The 18401-nt window shown below is 31.0% G+C and overlaps 9 protein-coding genes across 9 annotated transcripts; 3 read left to right on the top strand and 6 right to left on the bottom strand.

Annotated features, from left to right (window-relative positions):
* Window positions 1-55: 55 nt before the first annotated feature.
* TBLA0A05940 (homocitrate synthase) lies at window positions 56-1324 on the bottom strand (the record flags this gene model as incomplete). The annotated part of the gene is made up of 1 exon (XM_004177858.1): window positions 56-1324. One exon carries the CDS (start codon window positions 1322-1324, stop codon window positions 56-58), a length of 1269 nt encoding a protein of 422 aa, XP_004177906.1.
* A 1180-nt stretch (window positions 1325-2504) lies between these two features.
* CDC53 (cullin CDC53) lies at window positions 2505-5072 on the bottom strand (the record flags this gene model as incomplete). Its single annotated transcript, XM_004177857.1, has 1 exon — window positions 2505-5072. The coding sequence occupies one exon, from the start codon at window positions 5070-5072 to the stop codon at window positions 2505-2507; it is 2568 nt and encodes an 855-aa protein (XP_004177905.1).
* Window positions 5073-6055: 983 nt separating this feature from the next.
* MRX19 (Mrx19p) lies at window positions 6056-6985 on the top strand (the record flags this gene model as incomplete). Its single annotated transcript, XM_004177856.1, has 1 exon — window positions 6056-6985. One exon carries the CDS (start codon window positions 6056-6058, stop codon window positions 6983-6985), a length of 930 nt encoding a protein of 309 aa, XP_004177904.1.
* A 1546-nt stretch (window positions 6986-8531) lies between these two features.
* TBLA0A05910 (serine/threonine-protein phosphatase) lies at window positions 8532-9695 on the top strand (the record flags this gene model as incomplete). Its single annotated transcript, XM_004177855.1, has 1 exon — window positions 8532-9695. The coding sequence occupies one exon, from the start codon at window positions 8532-8534 to the stop codon at window positions 9693-9695; it is 1164 nt and encodes a 387-aa protein (XP_004177903.1).
* Window positions 9696-10853: 1158 nt separating this feature from the next.
* On the bottom strand, window positions 10854-11399 carry TBLA0A05900 (uncharacterized protein; the record flags this gene model as incomplete). The annotated part of the gene is made up of 1 exon (XM_004177854.1): window positions 10854-11399. One exon carries the CDS (start codon window positions 11397-11399, stop codon window positions 10854-10856), a length of 546 nt encoding a protein of 181 aa, XP_004177902.1.
* Window positions 11400-12845: 1446 nt separating this feature from the next.
* On the bottom strand, window positions 12846-14147 carry TBLA0A05890 (uncharacterized protein; the record flags this gene model as incomplete). The annotated part of the gene is made up of 1 exon (XM_004177853.1): window positions 12846-14147. The coding sequence occupies one exon, from the start codon at window positions 14145-14147 to the stop codon at window positions 12846-12848; it is 1302 nt and encodes a 433-aa protein (XP_004177901.1).
* A 474-nt stretch (window positions 14148-14621) lies between these two features.
* On the bottom strand, window positions 14622-15035 carry TBLA0A05880 (ribonuclease H2 subunit C family protein; the record flags this gene model as incomplete). The annotated part of the gene is made up of 1 exon (XM_004177852.1): window positions 14622-15035. The coding sequence occupies one exon, from the start codon at window positions 15033-15035 to the stop codon at window positions 14622-14624; it is 414 nt and encodes a 137-aa protein (XP_004177900.1).
* Window positions 15036-15221: 186 nt separating this feature from the next.
* Window positions 15222-15437, top strand: NCE101 (Nce101p; the record flags this gene model as incomplete). The annotated part of the gene is made up of 2 exons (XM_004177851.1): window positions 15222-15250; window positions 15314-15437. 2 exons carry the CDS (start codon window positions 15222-15224, stop codon window positions 15435-15437), a joined length of 153 nt encoding a protein of 50 aa, XP_004177899.1.
* A 75-nt stretch (window positions 15438-15512) lies between these two features.
* On the bottom strand, window positions 15513-17945 carry TBLA0A05860 (Zn(II)2Cys6 transcription factor domain-containing protein; the record flags this gene model as incomplete). Its single annotated transcript, XM_004177850.1, has 1 exon — window positions 15513-17945. The coding sequence occupies one exon, from the start codon at window positions 17943-17945 to the stop codon at window positions 15513-15515; it is 2433 nt and encodes an 810-aa protein (XP_004177898.1).
* Between the last annotated feature and the right edge of the window lie 456 nt (window positions 17946-18401).

Here is an 18401-nt window from a genome sequence, read left to right as displayed (position 1 = left end):
TTGCTAAATAAAAAATCAACATCAACACAAATAAACAAACAAACAAACAAACAAATCAAGCCTTAATTTCAGAATGGTATTTCTTGATAATGGAATCGACATCATCGATATTCAATGATCTAATATCAGCCATCGATTTGACCTTGGATGTAACTTCTTTAATTTGTTCATCAGTCAAATTCAAATTCAATTGTTCTACACGACTCTTGATAGCATTCCAACCGGTCAATCTATGAGCAAAATGTATATATCTTGTCATACCGAAATCATTTGGATTCAAAATTTCATATGTAGATGGATTAGCCAATATAGCCTTGGCATGAATACCTGCCTTATGTGTGAATGCACAGAACCCAGTAATTGGATTATTGAATGGGATATTAACTTCAACAGCATCGGCAACAAGATTCTCAATGTCTCTTAACATCTTCAAATTATATTTGTCCTTAACATATTCTGGTGCGGCTACAATCATACGTGCCATCAAACCACCTAATGGGGTAATACCATTTCTCTCACCAATACCCAATACACTAACATCGATTAATTTAGCACCACCTTCCAAAGCACAATAGGCATTAGCAATAGAACAACCGGTATCGTTATGGAAATGACATTCAATGTCACATGAAACAACACTCTTCAAAGTACGTACTAATTCATAAACTTGCCTTGGATTAGCACAACCAACAGTATCGGCAATACCAATTCTATTCACACCAATCTTATCGACAGTCTTATAAATGTTCAATAAATCCACTAAATCACTTCTGAACGAATCTTCACTAGAAAATCTGATTTCAATACCTTTGGATTTAACAAAATTAATCACCTCTACGGCACTATTGGCAATATAATTCATATCCTTACCATGAGAAAATTCCCTTAAAAATTTGGAAGTACCAATAACAACATCAACACCATCGACACCAGTTTCCACTGCAATACGAGCGTCGTCCATATGACATCTAATATGTGTTAATATCTTGGCTTTCAAACCTAATTTACAAATGGCCTCACAATCTTTCTTACTTTGTTCACTGGCAACTGGTGATGTTAATTCAATATAATCCACACCAAACTCATCAAGGGCCTTGGCAATTTCAATTTTCTTTTCAGTACTGAAAAATGCATTAGCAAATTGTTCACCTTCTCTTAAAGTAGAATCAATTAATTGAAATTGATTCACATTGGATAAAAAATCTGCTGGATTTGGTCCATATGGATTTAATTGATTTATTGGAGTAGAAAAGATTGGACTATTTACAGTACCACGGGATTCAACAACTGGTTGGTAATCTTCTGGAATTGGTTGAGGTGCCATTATAACTATTTAGAATGATGAGAGTGGAAAGAAACGTTAGTTACTTATGTATGTGTTGTACACTTTTGTTTTCTTCCTTAAGCAAGAAACGAATTATTCCAAACAACATCAAGATTCCTTTACGCTTATATATAAAAACTCTTCTATAATCCCAAGGAATTAAATTTCATCATGCTCGATGCCATCGCTTCCTACATCATCACCTATGCTTTGTCATTTGTCGTGTGTTCTAGTAAGAACAAGACGCAATCCATTATGATGCTTGCTCCAGCCAATAGAATCTCCCAAATCTGAATTTCCCAGAGTGACTCATTGGAAATGTTCCTTCCAAACATCTTCACACTATTTCTAGCTCTATTCTCATCTGCTTACTTCACAAAACATCATGAAAAAACTCCTCACCAAAATTTACACTATTTCTTTTTAACTAATATTGCCTAACTAGCTTAGAAATGCTTTAACAAAATAAGTATAGTATAATTAACCTTTATTATTTCTATTATGTATAATTTTCTTTTTTTGCACTTTTTTTTTGGAGTTTTTCCACTGGAACTTTATCTAAACAGACTAATGAAACAAATTATTGTCACTCTACTCTTTTAAACGATGACTCTTACCACTTCGGAGTATTTTAAGCCATTTCCTATGGTATTATTTGTAAAAAGAATATATCTACAGATATATATGATTTCGTGACAAAAAAACTAATTAAGATAAATTCTTCGGAAAACAATATCCTCTTGGAAATTAGGAAATTGAGAAATGAGGAAATTTAAAAACCTGACAAGTAAATTATATTTATTATTTTAGTATCCATGCATGCCATTAAGCCAATGATATTCTTGAAGTTTAATAATATACATGTTAAAATGTATATATGACTACGAAAGGGAGGATGAAAAAGAGGGTTCATTCAGGGGAGTCATTCATTTTAACAAGCTAGAATTTTTATGAAAACAAGACTTGAAATTCAGGTAATCCATTTCTTTCAATTTAGCCAATTAGAATTGGTCTAAAAAAGACGGATTTGATTTATCAAATTTACCATTGAAATGGCACTTGGATTTGCCTACTAATTTGTAAATCAGTCATCTATATATACTCTATGTATTTCATGAGAGATGTTGGTCATCCTTTCAAATACTTTTAGGTCAAAAATTTCATATATTTTTCTAATTAATTATGCTAAATATCTATATGATTCACCATCATTACATCTTTCTAAATATTCTTTTTGAATTAAACTATCGATAGCTCTTTTGATCATAGAAATCTTTGCTACAAACCGTTGATGAGCTTGAGCCATACATTCATTGACCAACGTTGTATGTGGTAATTGCCTCTTGGCTTTCATGATTCTTACTATACATGCTTCAAGGAACATTTGTCTTTCTGTGGCCAATTCTTTTTCAATTTTTTCATTTTCTGTTAAATCTTTATCATCTGTGGAATTCATATTATTACCAGTGTTATTATTATCGTTATTATTATTATTGTTTGAATTATTGAGGTTTTGTGCATTCTTACGATCTAATATACTTAAAACATCGTTTTTAATACCGCCAGCAAAATTGATTTTAGTCTTTAAAGCTTTATATGGACGTGCAATGGCAAATTGAGTTTCTGGCTTAATAATATTTTCTAAACCTGGTGGATTTTGGATGATTAATTTGAATTTTATAAATGGTACCAATGCAGCAGCAATGTTCTGTACTGTTAAACCAGTACCTTCATGGATTTGAGATAATGTGACTCTATCATTATCATTAAATAATAATAATATAGACATTTGGAATAATGTTACAGTGAAATGGAATGGTGGACGGCCAGGCTTACCGATATCCGCTTTCAATTCTGCACGACATAATGGCCATAGCCATTTCAAAATTCTACCACTATGCTTATCTTGATACATTTCTGCTAATTTCTTATGCGATGGTTGAATTTCCTTTGGTAATATGAAATCCACTTTTTGATATGAAAATGGCCACATAGTTTCTGCCAATATAAATGGTTGTGTGGATGGGAATTTATTTCTTGTATAATCTGGTAAGCCCTTCACAGCTTTATCGAAATCTTCTTCCAAAATCTTGGATATTCTAACATCTTGGAACATCTTGGTGATTTTACCCGTGTATTCCATACTATTTTCATTTTGTAATCTTTGAATAATCATTTCTTCATTGGTATCACTAGTAGAAGTACCATGAATCAATCTCTTGGCAAATAATCTACGATAATGGGATTCAAATGCATCTTTATCAGTTAAAAACTTGAAAATCATCATAACATCATCAACACTCATATCTTCCAAGATTTCTGGTTTGGTAGATTTTTTCAATAATTGATCACAATATTTGGCCAACATTTCAGGAGTCTTTGAAGTAGCAGATCTAGGGGAGCCTTGTGGTAATGCAAATTCATTAGAATTAACAAAGGCTCTACATGCATTATCTAAGGCCTTTGTGAAAAGTGGATCATTTAAAAAACAATTATTTGTAATATTGAAAAAAGTATCATGAACTTTAATTAATTTTTTAATATAATCCTTTGGTGCTAATGATTGATTAATTGAATGATTATTATTATTTTGTTGTTGTTTTTTAATATTTGGATTTGAATGATCATTCATTGTCTTTAAAAGTTCAGCTTTGTGAATGGATAATAATTCAGATATTTCATTTTCACCAGCTTTTTTAACATATGTTTCAAATTTACTGGCTAATTCAGGTAATAGAACAAAATCTCTTTGCATCAAATTATACAATGCAGTTATCTTTGCTTGATCTCTTGAATCTAATAAGACTAAAAATTCATCTTGTAAACTTGGTGCGTGGTCGACAATTAATACACTATTTAATGTTTCAGATAAAGGTTTTCTTGTATGATCATCCCAATACATTGACATAGCACCTTCTTCTTTTAATATAATTTCATGAGCTTGGAAGATATATTCAGTAACGGAATGATTTGATAAGTAATCATTTGAATATTGAGTATAATAATCTCTTGTGTTTGATAGGAAAGATTTTTCAAAATTTTGAATGTAAACGTTTAAATTTAACTTTTTCAAATCCTGAGGATCTATACCAAGAGCTACAAAGGACTTAATTGCAGTTGTAATATTATTTTTTTTAATAATCCCACCATCTCTTTCAATTGTTATTTGTTCTAAAATTTCTTTAACTAATAATTCATAATTTTGATCAAATAAAACTTTTTTCCATGTCATTAAACATAGGGTATTAACATCAAAAATATCTCTTTTACCATCACTTCTTTCCTTTTGGACCCAATATCTATTCATATAATCAAAGGCATGATTCAAAAAAATGGCACCAATGGTAAATCTTTTCCATCTTCTAACATAGAATTGTAAAAATGATTCATCTTTATTTTTTTTAAAACTTGTAATATAACTTTTTAAATATTCATTTAATTTACAATAAATTTCACTACCAACCAAAATTGAAGATTGGTTTGTAGATTGTTTAATGGTGGAACTATCCATTCCATGAGTATGATTATTACTATTATGATGCAATTGGCCGGAAGATCTTGATTTATTCACACAATAATTATAAATGGCAGTGTAAACTTCCATATACATTGTTGGAGAAAGAATCTTACTAACTCTTTTAGTAGAAAATGAACTTGAATCATCCGCACCTAAAATTTGTCTAATACCTGGTTCGATAAACGACCAAGTGGCATCCAAATCATCAGAACGTGGTAAAATTTCAGACATTTATGGGGGAATATATATTTATCGTTAGAGAAGGTAATTGAGATTATCTGAAAAACTGAAGTAAGGGGTAATTCTTAAACTGAGTAATAATTTTTGAGAATAAATTGGGGAATGCCTTTGAGAAATAGAAAAAAAAAATGAAGGAATTAATATAATAAAAGGCTGATCTATTGGTAATAGAAGAACACAATTGGATTGTATAGTGTAAAAAACCAAATGATGTTGCAAGATAAAAAAGATTGAAGTCTTCAAAAATATGGTTAGATGATTGTTATTCAAGGATTATTTGGATGACTGACAAGCTTGTTATATTTCAATATTCTTAATTTGAATTGTTATAAATCTAATTAAAACTGCTTAATTCAAATTGATTAATATTTGAGGAAAACAGAATCATGCATGATCTTTGTCTCTAATGCGGAATTTTTAAAAAAAAAAAGTACTGTCCGGGTATGCAAAAACAAAAGAAATTCGAACCTATTTAATGAAAGGATAATATATAAGAAAGATAGAATGGTATGGTACTAGAATTTGTTCAAGATGTACTTTAGCAAGTGTATTCAAGCCTGATCGTGTTTTGACAAGTACCTTTGAGTATAATCAATCTTAAGTAAGTACGTATGAGCTTAAAGATGCTTTTAAAATATAAGGTTGTAAAAAATAAGGGTAAAACAGTCAAACCATCTTGAACAATCACACTAAACAATCTATCGATTAATTCTATCTCCTTACTAACCTCAACTCTAATTAATTTCAATACCTCTTAATCTGGTAAACATGATGATGTATAATAGAACTTTATATAGGCAAAAACACCGAATGTTCCATTAATATATGTGGAGAAGAAAAAAAACAACAACATTAGAGAACAAATAGGAAAATAGTTTTAATGCCACATACGGGCTACTTAAATTTTTGATATAAAACAATACAATATACCATTCTTTGAATTGTAAACGAATCTCACATAGAACGGTTAAGCAATGTTACCTTTATTTGGTAGGGTTCTTGGTAGAAGAAGTATACATGCAAAGAATTCGATTGTATCTGTCGAAGAATATTTAAAAGACCCTGTCAAGATTATCGTTTTACCCATCACAAGAGACAAATCATTTGTATATTTTAAACATACGGAGGAAGTAAAAAATAAACAATCTCGAATCATTAAATATGAGAATTGGTTGAATGTCAAGGCCGGTAATTATTGGTTAAAACTAAATAATTCACCCAAGAGCTATAATAAGAAGATAGTTAGGTGGGTGAATTTCTTTCTTGATAAGATACCCTGGCAAGAACATAGTTTACGAAGTATCCCCAGAGAAAATTATATATTGAAACGAATCAAATATAATACGGGGCAAGAAAAATTGATGACTAATAACAAATATATACAAGAATCGTTGAAAAATAGCATGAAGGTGACACCAATTAATATATATTATCCTAATGAATTAATGAATGCTAATCAAGTAAAAGAACAATTGAACCGGTTAATTGTACGAGGCACAAAATATCATTTACGGTACATCTTTTATTGTATACTAGGGATCCAATTTACTTTACCTATTGTGCTGGTCCCAATTGTACCCAACATTCCTGGATTTTATCTAGCATATCGTGCCTATTGTAATTTCCAAGCATATTTGGGCGCAAAACATATCGGTACATTATTAAATGATCCAATAAATGGCACTTCCAATGTTCAAGTATCATTCAAAGGGATAAACAATTATTCCAAATATTTCCAAACGAATATAAATACTAAAGAACAACAAATAAATGAGTTTTCTCATGAGATTTTTTTACAAGATAAAGATTCTCGCGATCAACTATTATCGTTTCTACAATTACCTGAGATGAAGAAAGAATTGGAAAAGGCAATCCATCAAGAAACCCTACTTATTAAAAAGTAGACTGTACACAATTAAAGTAGTTCAAAAGTTTCCATTCACAATATTACAGGATTGCATCACGTGACGTCATTTAGACCTAATTTTATTTTTCTAATTTTCCTCAAATTTAACTATCAATTTCCAATGTGAAAAATTTCGTCTCCTAAAGGAAGGAAATCTCGGCCAAAAAGATTCTCGGTGGAGTATAAATAGAACGTGTTGGAATGAGATTTGATCATCGATTGATTCTCTTTGACCCTTTAAAAAGAAGAAGCCAAGTTTCATCTGCCACAAAATGCGTGCCAAATGGAGAAAGAAGAGAGTCAGAAGACTAAAGAGAAAGAGACGGAAGGTCAGAGCTAGATCCAAATAAGCAAACTAGTTTAATCGAGCTTGTTGAGGTCTAGTATCCATCCCAATTCTTTTTTTTTTGTTTAAGACTCAAAGACTGTTATACGATGCTTTATACTTTGTATGGAATATATATGATTTCCTGTATAGTTTAACAATTTATGATTTTATTTGCAAGAGTTTTTTTATTATTTTGAAGATATTTGATCATGTAGACGTTTTGGGCATTTATTGGTGACACTGATCACGTGCTATGTAACATACAACGTGAAACATAACTTTCTGTAAGTGTATGTATTTAACTTTGATATTCAACTGACATTGCTACTGCGAGAAGAGTACGCTGTCATTTATAAGGACTTGTATATTTTTGATTAATAGATGTACCATTACGCATTCACAAGACAATCCCGAATATTAATGATAATATTACTGGACTATTCCACATTAAATATTCTACTATTATATACATCACAGCTTCCATCTTAGCCTTGCCCTATTGACTTGTGAAGTATTTTTTTTTTCTTTACATGACATCCTCCACGTTCATAATTTCTTTACCTTCAACATCCAATGATTTTTCTTCGTACCCTTTAACTTTTCATTGTTACCCTTTTTTTTTTTTTTTTTCATTTTCTTATTTCCTTCCATATCGAAAAGAAAATAAAGAAACTAGAACAAATAACCTTTCAATTAGTATGTATGTATGATTAGTCAACGAGTAAAAACACACATTCTTATACACCCATAAACTTATACAAAGTAGTCAAAAAACCAACCTAAAATATACTATTCCAACAACACTAGCCATATTCTAATCAATACTATAACCTTTCATCTATTTGGAATTCAATTGTGCTATTAAAAAAATTTTCCATCTCTCTCTCATTATCTTTATATATATATACGTATTTTTTTTTTCATCTACTTACTTTAAACATCGTATATCCTATCCCCTTATTAATTTTCTCTTTTTATTTTTTTTCAAATTTCATTACTTTTTCATTTTTTTGATTTTTCATATTATTTCTTTTTTTCTATTATTTTTTTTTTTTTCAATATCGAATTTGCTATTTTTAATAATAAGCTAAAATTGTTAAAAAGAGAAAAATAAGAACATAATCAATCAAATTGATAATTTAAAAAAAAGTCAAATATCAAATAAAAAAGTTATCCATATATATACACATATATATATTTTTCTTCATAATCGATAATGGATATGGATGCTGATATGGATGTACCCATGCAAGACGCAAATGATGATCAATTAACTCCCACCTTGGATTCAGGGATGAATAATCAGAATACCTCTAATGATAATAATAATAATAATGATGATGATATACAAAATAACCCGATCACTTTAGCTACAAACTCAAACGATTATAGTGATGATTTCAAACCAGGATCTTCTGGGATAGCAGATAACAAGTCAACAACACCCATGGTTTTAAATAATTCAAATATAAATCAATTGGATACTTGGATAGAAAAACTAACCAAATGTGAAATCCTTTCAGAAGATGATGTGGAAAGACTTTGTAAAATGGCGGTGGATGTAGTACAGTTTGAAGAAAATGTCCAACCAGTAAATGTTCCTGTAACTATTTGTGGTGATGTTCATGGTCAATTCCATGATTTGATTGAATTATTTAAAATAGGTGGCCCTTGCCCTGATACAAATTATCTATTCATGGGTGATTATGTGGATAGAGGTTATTATTCAGTAGAAACGGTGTCTTTATTAGTCTGTATGAAAGTAAGATATCCAAATAGAATTACAATATTAAGAGGTAATCATGAATCAAGACAAATTACACAAGTTTATGGGTTTTATGATGAATGTTTAAGGAAATATGGTAGTGCTAATGTTTGGAAGATGTTTACTGATCTTTTCGATTATTTCCCAATTACTGCCTTGGTAGATAATAAGATATTCTGTTTACACGGTGGTCTGTCACCGATGATTGAAACTGTAGATCAAGTCAGAGATTTAAATAGAATTCAAGAAGTACCACACGAAGGTCCAATGTGTGACTTATTATGGTCTGATCCTGATGATAGAGGCGGATGGGGTATAAGTCCAAGAGGTGCAGGTTTTACATTTGGTCAAGATATTAGTGAACAATTTAATCATACAAATGATTTATCTTTAATTGCAAGAGCCCATCAATTGGTAATGGAAGGGTATGCATGGTCGCATGATCAAAACGTAGTGACAATATTTAGTGCTCCAAATTATTGTTATAGATGTGGGAACCAAGCTGCCATTATGGAAGTCGATGAAAATCATAATAGACAATTCTTACAATATGATCCTTCTGTAAGACCAGGTGAACCAATTGTAACAAGGAAGGCTCCAGATTATTTCTTATAATCTTTCTCACCTCTCTCAATATAACAAAACAAAACAAAAAAAAAGCAAATCATATTGTCATAACCAACAGTCATATAAATAAGAAGGAATCGGTATGCAACAATTGTTTAATTAAATATTTCATTATTTAAAAATTTTTTTATTCAATTCTTGGAAATTAAATATCATCCTTTTCTCTTACATTAATGTCAAAAAAATTTTATTTAATAAATAACAATAATAAAAAACGAACTAAAAAACTTCAAAAAAATATAAATCAAAAAAAAAATAATCAACATATGCAAATTGCAAACTGCAATCCAATATGCAATACACTGTGCAATTTAATATGCAATGGAAAATAAATAAAAGAAAAAATTACCCATTCAAAATTTTCTACACATCAATACGAAACTCATTTTTTAATTCTAATTCTAACGCCTTAAATTTATTTTTTTTTATTTTTACTATTATCATTATTATTATCATCATTATTATTCTCACTTTTATAATATTATAGTATATTTTCTCTTCTTGTAATCTGTTTTATTTTTTATCTTTTATTTCATTTCATAACTTTAGAAACTATTACAAACAAGATTTATTTCATTTATAATGAAACATTGTATATATCAATAAACAAATTCAATTAAAGATACAGTCCAATAAACAACAAATAAAGAGGTAATGTTTATATAGATATAAGTATGAATACATATACATATATATATAAATATATAGATAAATAAAATAATGAAATACATGAAATTGAAGAATTATAAAGAAATAAAATAAAATAAAATAAAAAATAAGGATGGAAAAAAATGAAAATTAAATAAAACAGATTTCTTTACTTCATTTTTTGATAATAATATTTTTTTTCTTTTTATTTAAAATTTATGATTCATCAATTCATGTATTATGGTAGTAATAATAATATATATATATATTTATTTTGAGGATGAGGCTAATTTTTTTTATTTTTTTTAAAGAGTAAATTTTTTTTTTAAAAAAAAAAAAAGGATTTCAGAATGTTTGTCTTTTTAAATGAAATGAGCAAATGAAATGTAAATTTTATTTTTATTTAAACTTTTTTTTATGTTATTTTATTATATTATATCATGGATCAAATTCAATTGAAATTAAAAAAAAGCAAGTTCAATTTAAATCAAATCAAGTCTATGATTGATTTTTCAAGTTAGTACTTAACCATTCTAAACCTTCGTATAAACCTTCACCTGAAGTGGCACAAGTAGATTGAATGAACCATGGACGGTTTCTAATAGAATGCAAACCTAATTTTTCGGTGATTTCAGCAGCTGACATGGCTTCTGGTAAATCTTGTTTGTTAGCAAAAACTAACCAAACAGCGTTTCTTAATTCATCTTCATTTAACATTCTTTGCATGACTTCTCTGGCTTCACCAATACGAGATCTATCGTTGGAATCGACAACGAAGATAACACCTTCGGTGTTTCTATAATAATGTCTCCACAAAGATCTGATTCTGTCTTGTCCACCGACATCCCAAACAGTAAATGAAATATTCTTATATTGAACAGTTTCGACATTAAAACCAATGGTTGGAATTGTTGTGATAACTTCACCCAACTTTAGTTTATATAAAACAGTAGTTTTACCAGCACCATCAAGACCAACCATCAAGATACGCATTTCCTTGTTACCAAAGAGGTTACCAAATAACTTCGAAGCATATAAACCCATTTTTATTTGTTAATACAGTTTTTAATCCAATTTATTGTACTTTAAATTTCTTGTTCTGGGTATAAAAATTTATTTTCTCCAATTAGAAGTTCAACTTCTTATGAATTGTTAGTAAAATTGGTTCAGTGTGTCTTGGCTTGATTTGATTTATTTTATTTTATTTTTTTTTTAAATTTGTTTTTAATATTAAATTCTTAATATTCTTTTTATATAGGTCCCCTTTGAAAAAAAAAACAACTAACAAATATTTATATTCTAAAACGGAATAAAAAGAAAAATCGATCTGATTTCTTTTTTATCATCTATTTTTTTTTTTTTTAATTTTCACATTTTCAATTTTTGCCCGAAAAAAGTAGTTGAAGTGTCCTTATATTAGTGAAAAATGATATTTCACCTATATAATGAAAAATTTCAGTGATCAAGAGGGGAGTATTCTGACATTCTCAAGCAAATTATGAGATATTGAATAAGGCAGTGCGATCAGAGTAGGTAATAAGTAGTATTGTCGAGAAGAAACAACCAAAAAAAATAGTAAAACAAAGACATTGACCCACAGTCAAAATATATCCATCTTGAATCTTGAGGGAAAAACAAAAATAAAATAGTGTAAACACAACAGTAACATCAGCATTTTCAGAAAGAGTATCAATCATATAAAGGTGAAAAAATTAAAAGTGATTAAGTAATTAAAACTCATTAAAAATAAAAATCACTTCGGATAGAGGGATCGATGAATAAATAAAATAAAAACAAATCAAAATAAAAAAAAAGAGAAAAATCAAATGAAAATTATCTTGCCATGAAGATAAGCAATCATAATACATACCACTTGGTATAATTAACCTTGTTTTAGTTCAAAAATGATGGAAACAAACAACCAAACGAAGATTGCAATTGGGATTCTACGCTGTTTTTCTTATTATTTTTTGAAAATAAAATGTAGATGGTTACACCAAACCAAACCTTCTAATTGAACCTCTTGTACCTTGTGTATATTCTTATCTAGTACCTATAATACAATATTACGCCCAGAGTAGTATGAGTATTGTTGATTATTGTTTGTTGTTGTTTGATAGTCGTCTTTGGAAACAGCTTGTGTGTGCTTTGAGAGTTCTTGGAACAGTGGGAGTGAAAAGAAACCGCGTCGCTGGAAAACAGAGGCGACGTTACCCGGAATGTCGTGCGACGTGATTTGGAACCAGCGGGTAACGTAGTAGTAGAAATTAATATATATATATATATATATATATATATGTATATGTATAATAATCTTACGTCTTGTTAATGCAAATAAAGTGTATTGAATGTATATATTTATGTATGGGATACTTAGCAATGTTAGTTACATGTATTGGGATAAAGTGTAATAATGGATAGCTAGATTATGCAAGGGGGAGGGAGGGGAGGGGAGGGGAGGGAATGAAATAGGTAGGATATAATGGCATTTTATTTGCCCAAGTTTATCTTACAATTAGAATACTCTTTCAATCCTCGTATGAAAACAAGATACGAGACCTCGTTATTATCTGTTTCCCAATAGAATTCAGTCAATCTGATATGCCAAGGTGGGAAACCTTGTAAATCCAAGGATGGCCCGAAATATAGCAAAAGGTCTGGTTCATGACCCACCAATTGAATCAGTTCGTTATTAATTAAGTCCATGGTGATTTCCTTTTCTTGCAATTTCTTGTGCAAATATAATTCATTCATAGTCTTTGTTAAATCCACTATTGTTTCTCTACCATCTCTTACAGATAGTAAAGTGATTTCAATGGACACTTTTTTATTTTCCTCTTCGTCTTTTAACCCTTCATCATCTGTGACATTATTATAGTACAATTTATTTAAGTGTGGTATTTTGATACAATACTTGGGTAGATCCTTTGGTCCATAATAGTTGGTCAAGTTGTTGTGAATCTCTTGTCTGAATAGATTGATGTTTTTCTTTAAGACCCCATCGTAATCGTACAAAATCAAATGTTTGATCCCAGCAGAGATGGTCCAACAAACCACCTCACTGCCGTCGTTAAGTAACCCATTAATCCCGCCATCGATATCGCCGATAGATTTCATCTCTAAGATAGCCGCCAATCTCTTGGGGATTTTGGAAAGTTTATTAACGTCTTGTCTAATCAATTGTGGGGTATGTGATGGGTTATAGACAATCGACAATAATTTCAATTTTGTCGTGTTGAAATTGAATTGGAAATACCTAAATGTACCGTAATAGATGAAACAAACTATCAAGACCATTTGATAGAAAAGAAATTGTAATTTGTTCATTGAGTTTCTACCATTATTTTGTAAATCATTAATAAGTTTATTAGAAGGCGCAGAAGCAGCGGCAGCAGTAGTAGTGGTGGCAGCAGCAGCGGCAGCACCAGAAGAAGTTCCATTACCAGCATTTTCTTTTTTCTCTTGCTCCCCAGAGTGAGGTGCCCTTTTCTCCTCTCCTCTAGGTTGAGTCTCATTTTCTATCGATGGAGTCTTTAATAATATTTTTGCCTTTTCCCCTTTTTGAGCTAAGATCGAATTGATTGACGATTTAAGTATTCTTGTTTTATTTTGATTAATTTTGGATTTCATCACATGAGTCTCTGGAGGTGGGACTCTTGAAGAATATGTAATTGTGTTTTCCTTTTCATTTTCTTCCAAATCAAACGAATCTCCTCCAGAGATATGGTTGTTGTTGTGAATCTGATGATGTTCCATATAGCTATCTCTTAAATGATTTGCTATTTGACTCATTGTTGAATAATTTAGGTTAACGTATTTTTAAATAAAATAAGTAATTTACGGTGCTTAAGATATTCACTTTCAAAGGGGGATTTACAATCCGGTGTATCCCTTATATTCTATGCGGTATCTTTTTAGTTTTTTAAAAAAAAGTTTCAAACAATTAAAAAAAAATATAGATTCACAGTACAAATAGTTGTTCTTCTTATTCGAAATGAATATCAAAATATTTGTGTTTTGTTCTTGTGTATTAAATATAAATTCAAAGAAAGACTATACAAAAAAAAAAAAAAAAAATACCTTGAGGAAAATCATTTAATCATTTTTTTTCCTCTAAGCATAATCCATGACTTTACCGGAAAATAAATTTTGACTACCATTGTTTAAGTAAAATTCCTGGTGGCCGATCAACCGAAATTTCGGAAAAATATAGAAAAATGATGCTTTATTGCCATAGTGATATTAGTTGACGTTATTAAAATCAATTTAAGAATGAATCAAGTTGGTCACATCGATGAATTCTCGAAGTTTAGACATTTCCATATCTAGACGATCCTCATTGCCTTCTCTTTCATAGTTGATAACTTTATCGAGGGTGGAAACTACGTGGAATTGCTTGTTGTTTTGAATGTTTGTTGTATCTTCCATAACAAAGGCTTTCACTTTGTTATTTTCATTTAAAAGTTTTAAAACATCTTGGCCTATTAATTTTCTACCTCTAAAATAAGTGACAAATTTGTTTGTATGATTCTTTTCTTCTTCTTGGTCGAATTTTAAATTAGTTTTAATTTCATCTGATTGCCCATTGAAATGGATTATACAGGGAACCAAGTGAGCAATTTCAGTGGGATTCTCAATGGAGGAAGTTTTAAAATTATATTCAACAGTTTGTTCAGACATATTTTCTTGTCAAGTTTTGCATATGGTGAGTGAAAAAAAAAACAAACATTGTCGCGTAATAAATGTTATTTTTTTTAATCACTTTTCATTTTCCATTTCGCCTTTAGTATATTTAGGCGAGATTGGAAAAATTCCAAAGCTTAAAGCAAAAAAAAAAAAAGAGGGAAATTCATCAATTATTAAGGGATGAAAAGTGCACCATTTTTATTTGGAAGGTAAGTTAAATGAATATGAATGGGATTATGAGCTTGTACTAACTTAAACTTTTTTTGATTTAGAATTCTTGATCCTTTTTTAGCAGTTAATATTGGGATCGTTTCATATTGGCTATATGAAAAACGGGCCAATAGACCCAATGAAAAATTACTATACAATCGTCTTTTCAAACAGAAGGATGTTTGATTAAACTAACGGGTTTCGAGATATTGCTATATAATTGTCTAATGTATCTATGTATCTATATATATGTTTAAATATTCATAAATTGGTGTTGGTGTTGTTGTTATTATTATTATTATTATTCGGATCTTCCATGTTTTGATCTAAAATTGGGAACCAGGGAGGCATTTGACCACCTGTCATTGATTGATCCAAATAATTATAAAAATCTTGATTTGCAAAATCTGATTGTTGTGGAGAATTTGTAAAAGGATTGACAAACGAATTAACAAACGAATTATAATAATTGGCATTATTATAATACGTATTATTATTTAAAATGTTAGAGAATGTAATCTCTTCATTAGACATGGCGTTATTCTGAGGATGATTGTTTGGTAATAAAGAGGTATTACTCAACGATGCTAACAAGTTTGCATTATGTAATAATAATCGATCTCTTTGAATTGTATTGGATACCGGTGGAGGAGGTGGTAATTTTGATTTTGAAGAGGATGACGGAGAAGGTGAAGCAATTGGAGTATCAGGCGAATATAAAAGATGATTAATATCAAGTGAAGATGCAAGACGGATTTGAGAAATAAATTCGTGACTTGATATTGTTATGATGAATGAGACGAAAGATGAAATATGATTGAATTTATTTGTGGCAGGTGGTAAATTCGAATCCATTAAATTATTTGTCAACAAATAATCAATGACTTCTATGAAAAGTGGTAAATTTGTATCTGAATTTTTATTTGTCTTTGATTTTAAAATGATTAAAATCTTGTGTAATACATCAAAAGTAGTTTTGATCTGTGAGGAAGTGGTTTCTAATAAATAACAACAATGGTACCAATAGATGAATAAAGCAGATTGATATAATTTAGCCAGGTTGAAATAGGGGAAGATATGATAAAACATGGAATCGTACCAAACATTTACAAATTGTTTAATAAAATTATCAAACGATTTGAAAAATGATAATAATTGAGGATCGGGTGTGGACATTGATTCTTTGGATGGAGTGTAATTCCAATGGATAATTAATAATCGTTGTAAAGTGATTAACGTATCCAAATAATACAATTTATAATATACATCTTTATAATCTGATTCATGATCGGTCAAATTATAAAGAGATTTGATTCTTAACAATTCATTCAACCCACTAAGTAAAGTTAATTTATTTTTGAAAATGTTAAATTTGATTTGAATGATTCGAAATAAAGGTGAAGAATTGAATAAATGGGACAATACCGTATCGGTATCTGATTCATCTGGAGCACGATGAGTTCTTAAAAACATCCCATTTATCTTATTGAGATCCAAGTTCAAATCATGCAAGGGGTCATTAGCGAAAAAATCAAATGCAAAACAGGTTAAAAATAAATTGTAATCTTGAGAATGAGAAATTTTAATGGTTTTAGGTTTCAAGAAAGTGAAAAACGAGCCCATCAAACCATTCAATACAAGAAGTAAAGGTTGATCATCATTCTGTTGTGCATAGACATGTGACAACAAGATACATTTCAAAGCTTCACGAGTATTTAAAGAATGGAAATTCCAAACAAAATACAAAGAGATTTGTTGGTATAAATCATTGGGATTTTCTTGTGCGTCATTAGAACTACTAGCACTTGTGTCTGTGGAAGTATCTTCATCCTGAGCCGATGATGGAGAAATCTCATCTCTTTGTAAAAGAACAATCAGATACAATTGAATGATATAGGGCATACTAGCAGGATCCTTAAACAATTGTTCAATCTTTGTGTCATCTGAATCTATGGAATTAAGAATCGATATAAAAGGGTACACGTGATCTTTGAAGATTTTTTCATCATCTAAAATGGGGAAAATGGAATTCAATTGAGAAATAAAAGTGGAAAGACATAGGATAATATTTTGTTTGGTATTGTGTAACAATTTAAAGATTTCTGATTTAAGATGAGCATCCAATGTATGTATATGAGGAGGTTTTTTGTGTGCACTAGGGTTGAGACTTGTATTAGGGTTTGCACTAGGGCTAGCATTCGAAATAGGGTTGGGCGACTCCTCAAGTTTCACGTGATTTGACGCGTCGCACGACGCGTCAACCACTATCAAACCATTATTATTATTATTATTATTATTATTATTATTATTGGTACCATTGGACAAATCATCTTGTACGCCAGGCTGGGCGTCACGTGCCGTAAGCCTTGCCAATTTAGCCTGTAACTCTTGTATTTGCAATCGTAATCTAATATTCTCTACTTCGACCGGATTTAACCGGGTCAATTTCGGTTTCCGCCGGCGTTTCAAAGTGGCCATTGTGGTGCACGGATTGTTGGACAATTGGCAATTATTACATTGACGTCCCAAACCATAACATTTCTTTTTCAATTTTCTACATCGGTCACAAACTTGATCACGCCTTGATTCCCAGTTTGCGGGATCTGGGGGGCCGCTTTGTGCGGGCTGTTCTGAGGAATTCGTGGAGACGTGGGGGGCATGGGCCGCCGTGGCATGGGGGGCGGAACGGGACATGGGGGCGTGCGGCCGTCGGCGTGGCGGGCGTGCGGCTCTTATATAGCGACGTCAGTTGACGCGTCGCATGTGCGGCGCGTGAACGCTGGCGGTCTATAAGGCGTGGGGGTGTGCCTTGCGCGATTCGGAATCATGCGGTCGGTTCTGGGCGCGATACTATTTTGGGAGATACTATTCTGGGCAACGGGCCTATTGCGGAAATGCCAATTTAGGAGTTGCGATGACGTGGGGTGATCCCGGCGGATCTGAATTCCGCAATCGGCGTGGATATCTGCCCCGCACTACCCGATATGGAAGGTGCGATGATAATGCCCCTTTCGGATGGTTTGAATCCGAAAACGAGAGGAGACGCAAGAATGTGGGGTTGAACTTTGGATTTGCCGAATATGTATAGGGTGGTCCGTGCACCACACGCCGTGCACCAGGATAGTACATCCGTGCACCAATATGATCAGC

This window comes from Henningerozyma blattae, chromosome 1 (assembly GCF_000315915.1).
Source record: "Henningerozyma blattae CBS 6284 chromosome 1, complete genome".
Taxonomy (NCBI): domain Eukaryota; kingdom Fungi; phylum Ascomycota; class Saccharomycetes; order Saccharomycetales; family Saccharomycetaceae; genus Henningerozyma; species Henningerozyma blattae.
Note: the sequence above shows the minus strand (reverse complement) of the source record. Positions and strands in the feature narration are given on the sequence as shown.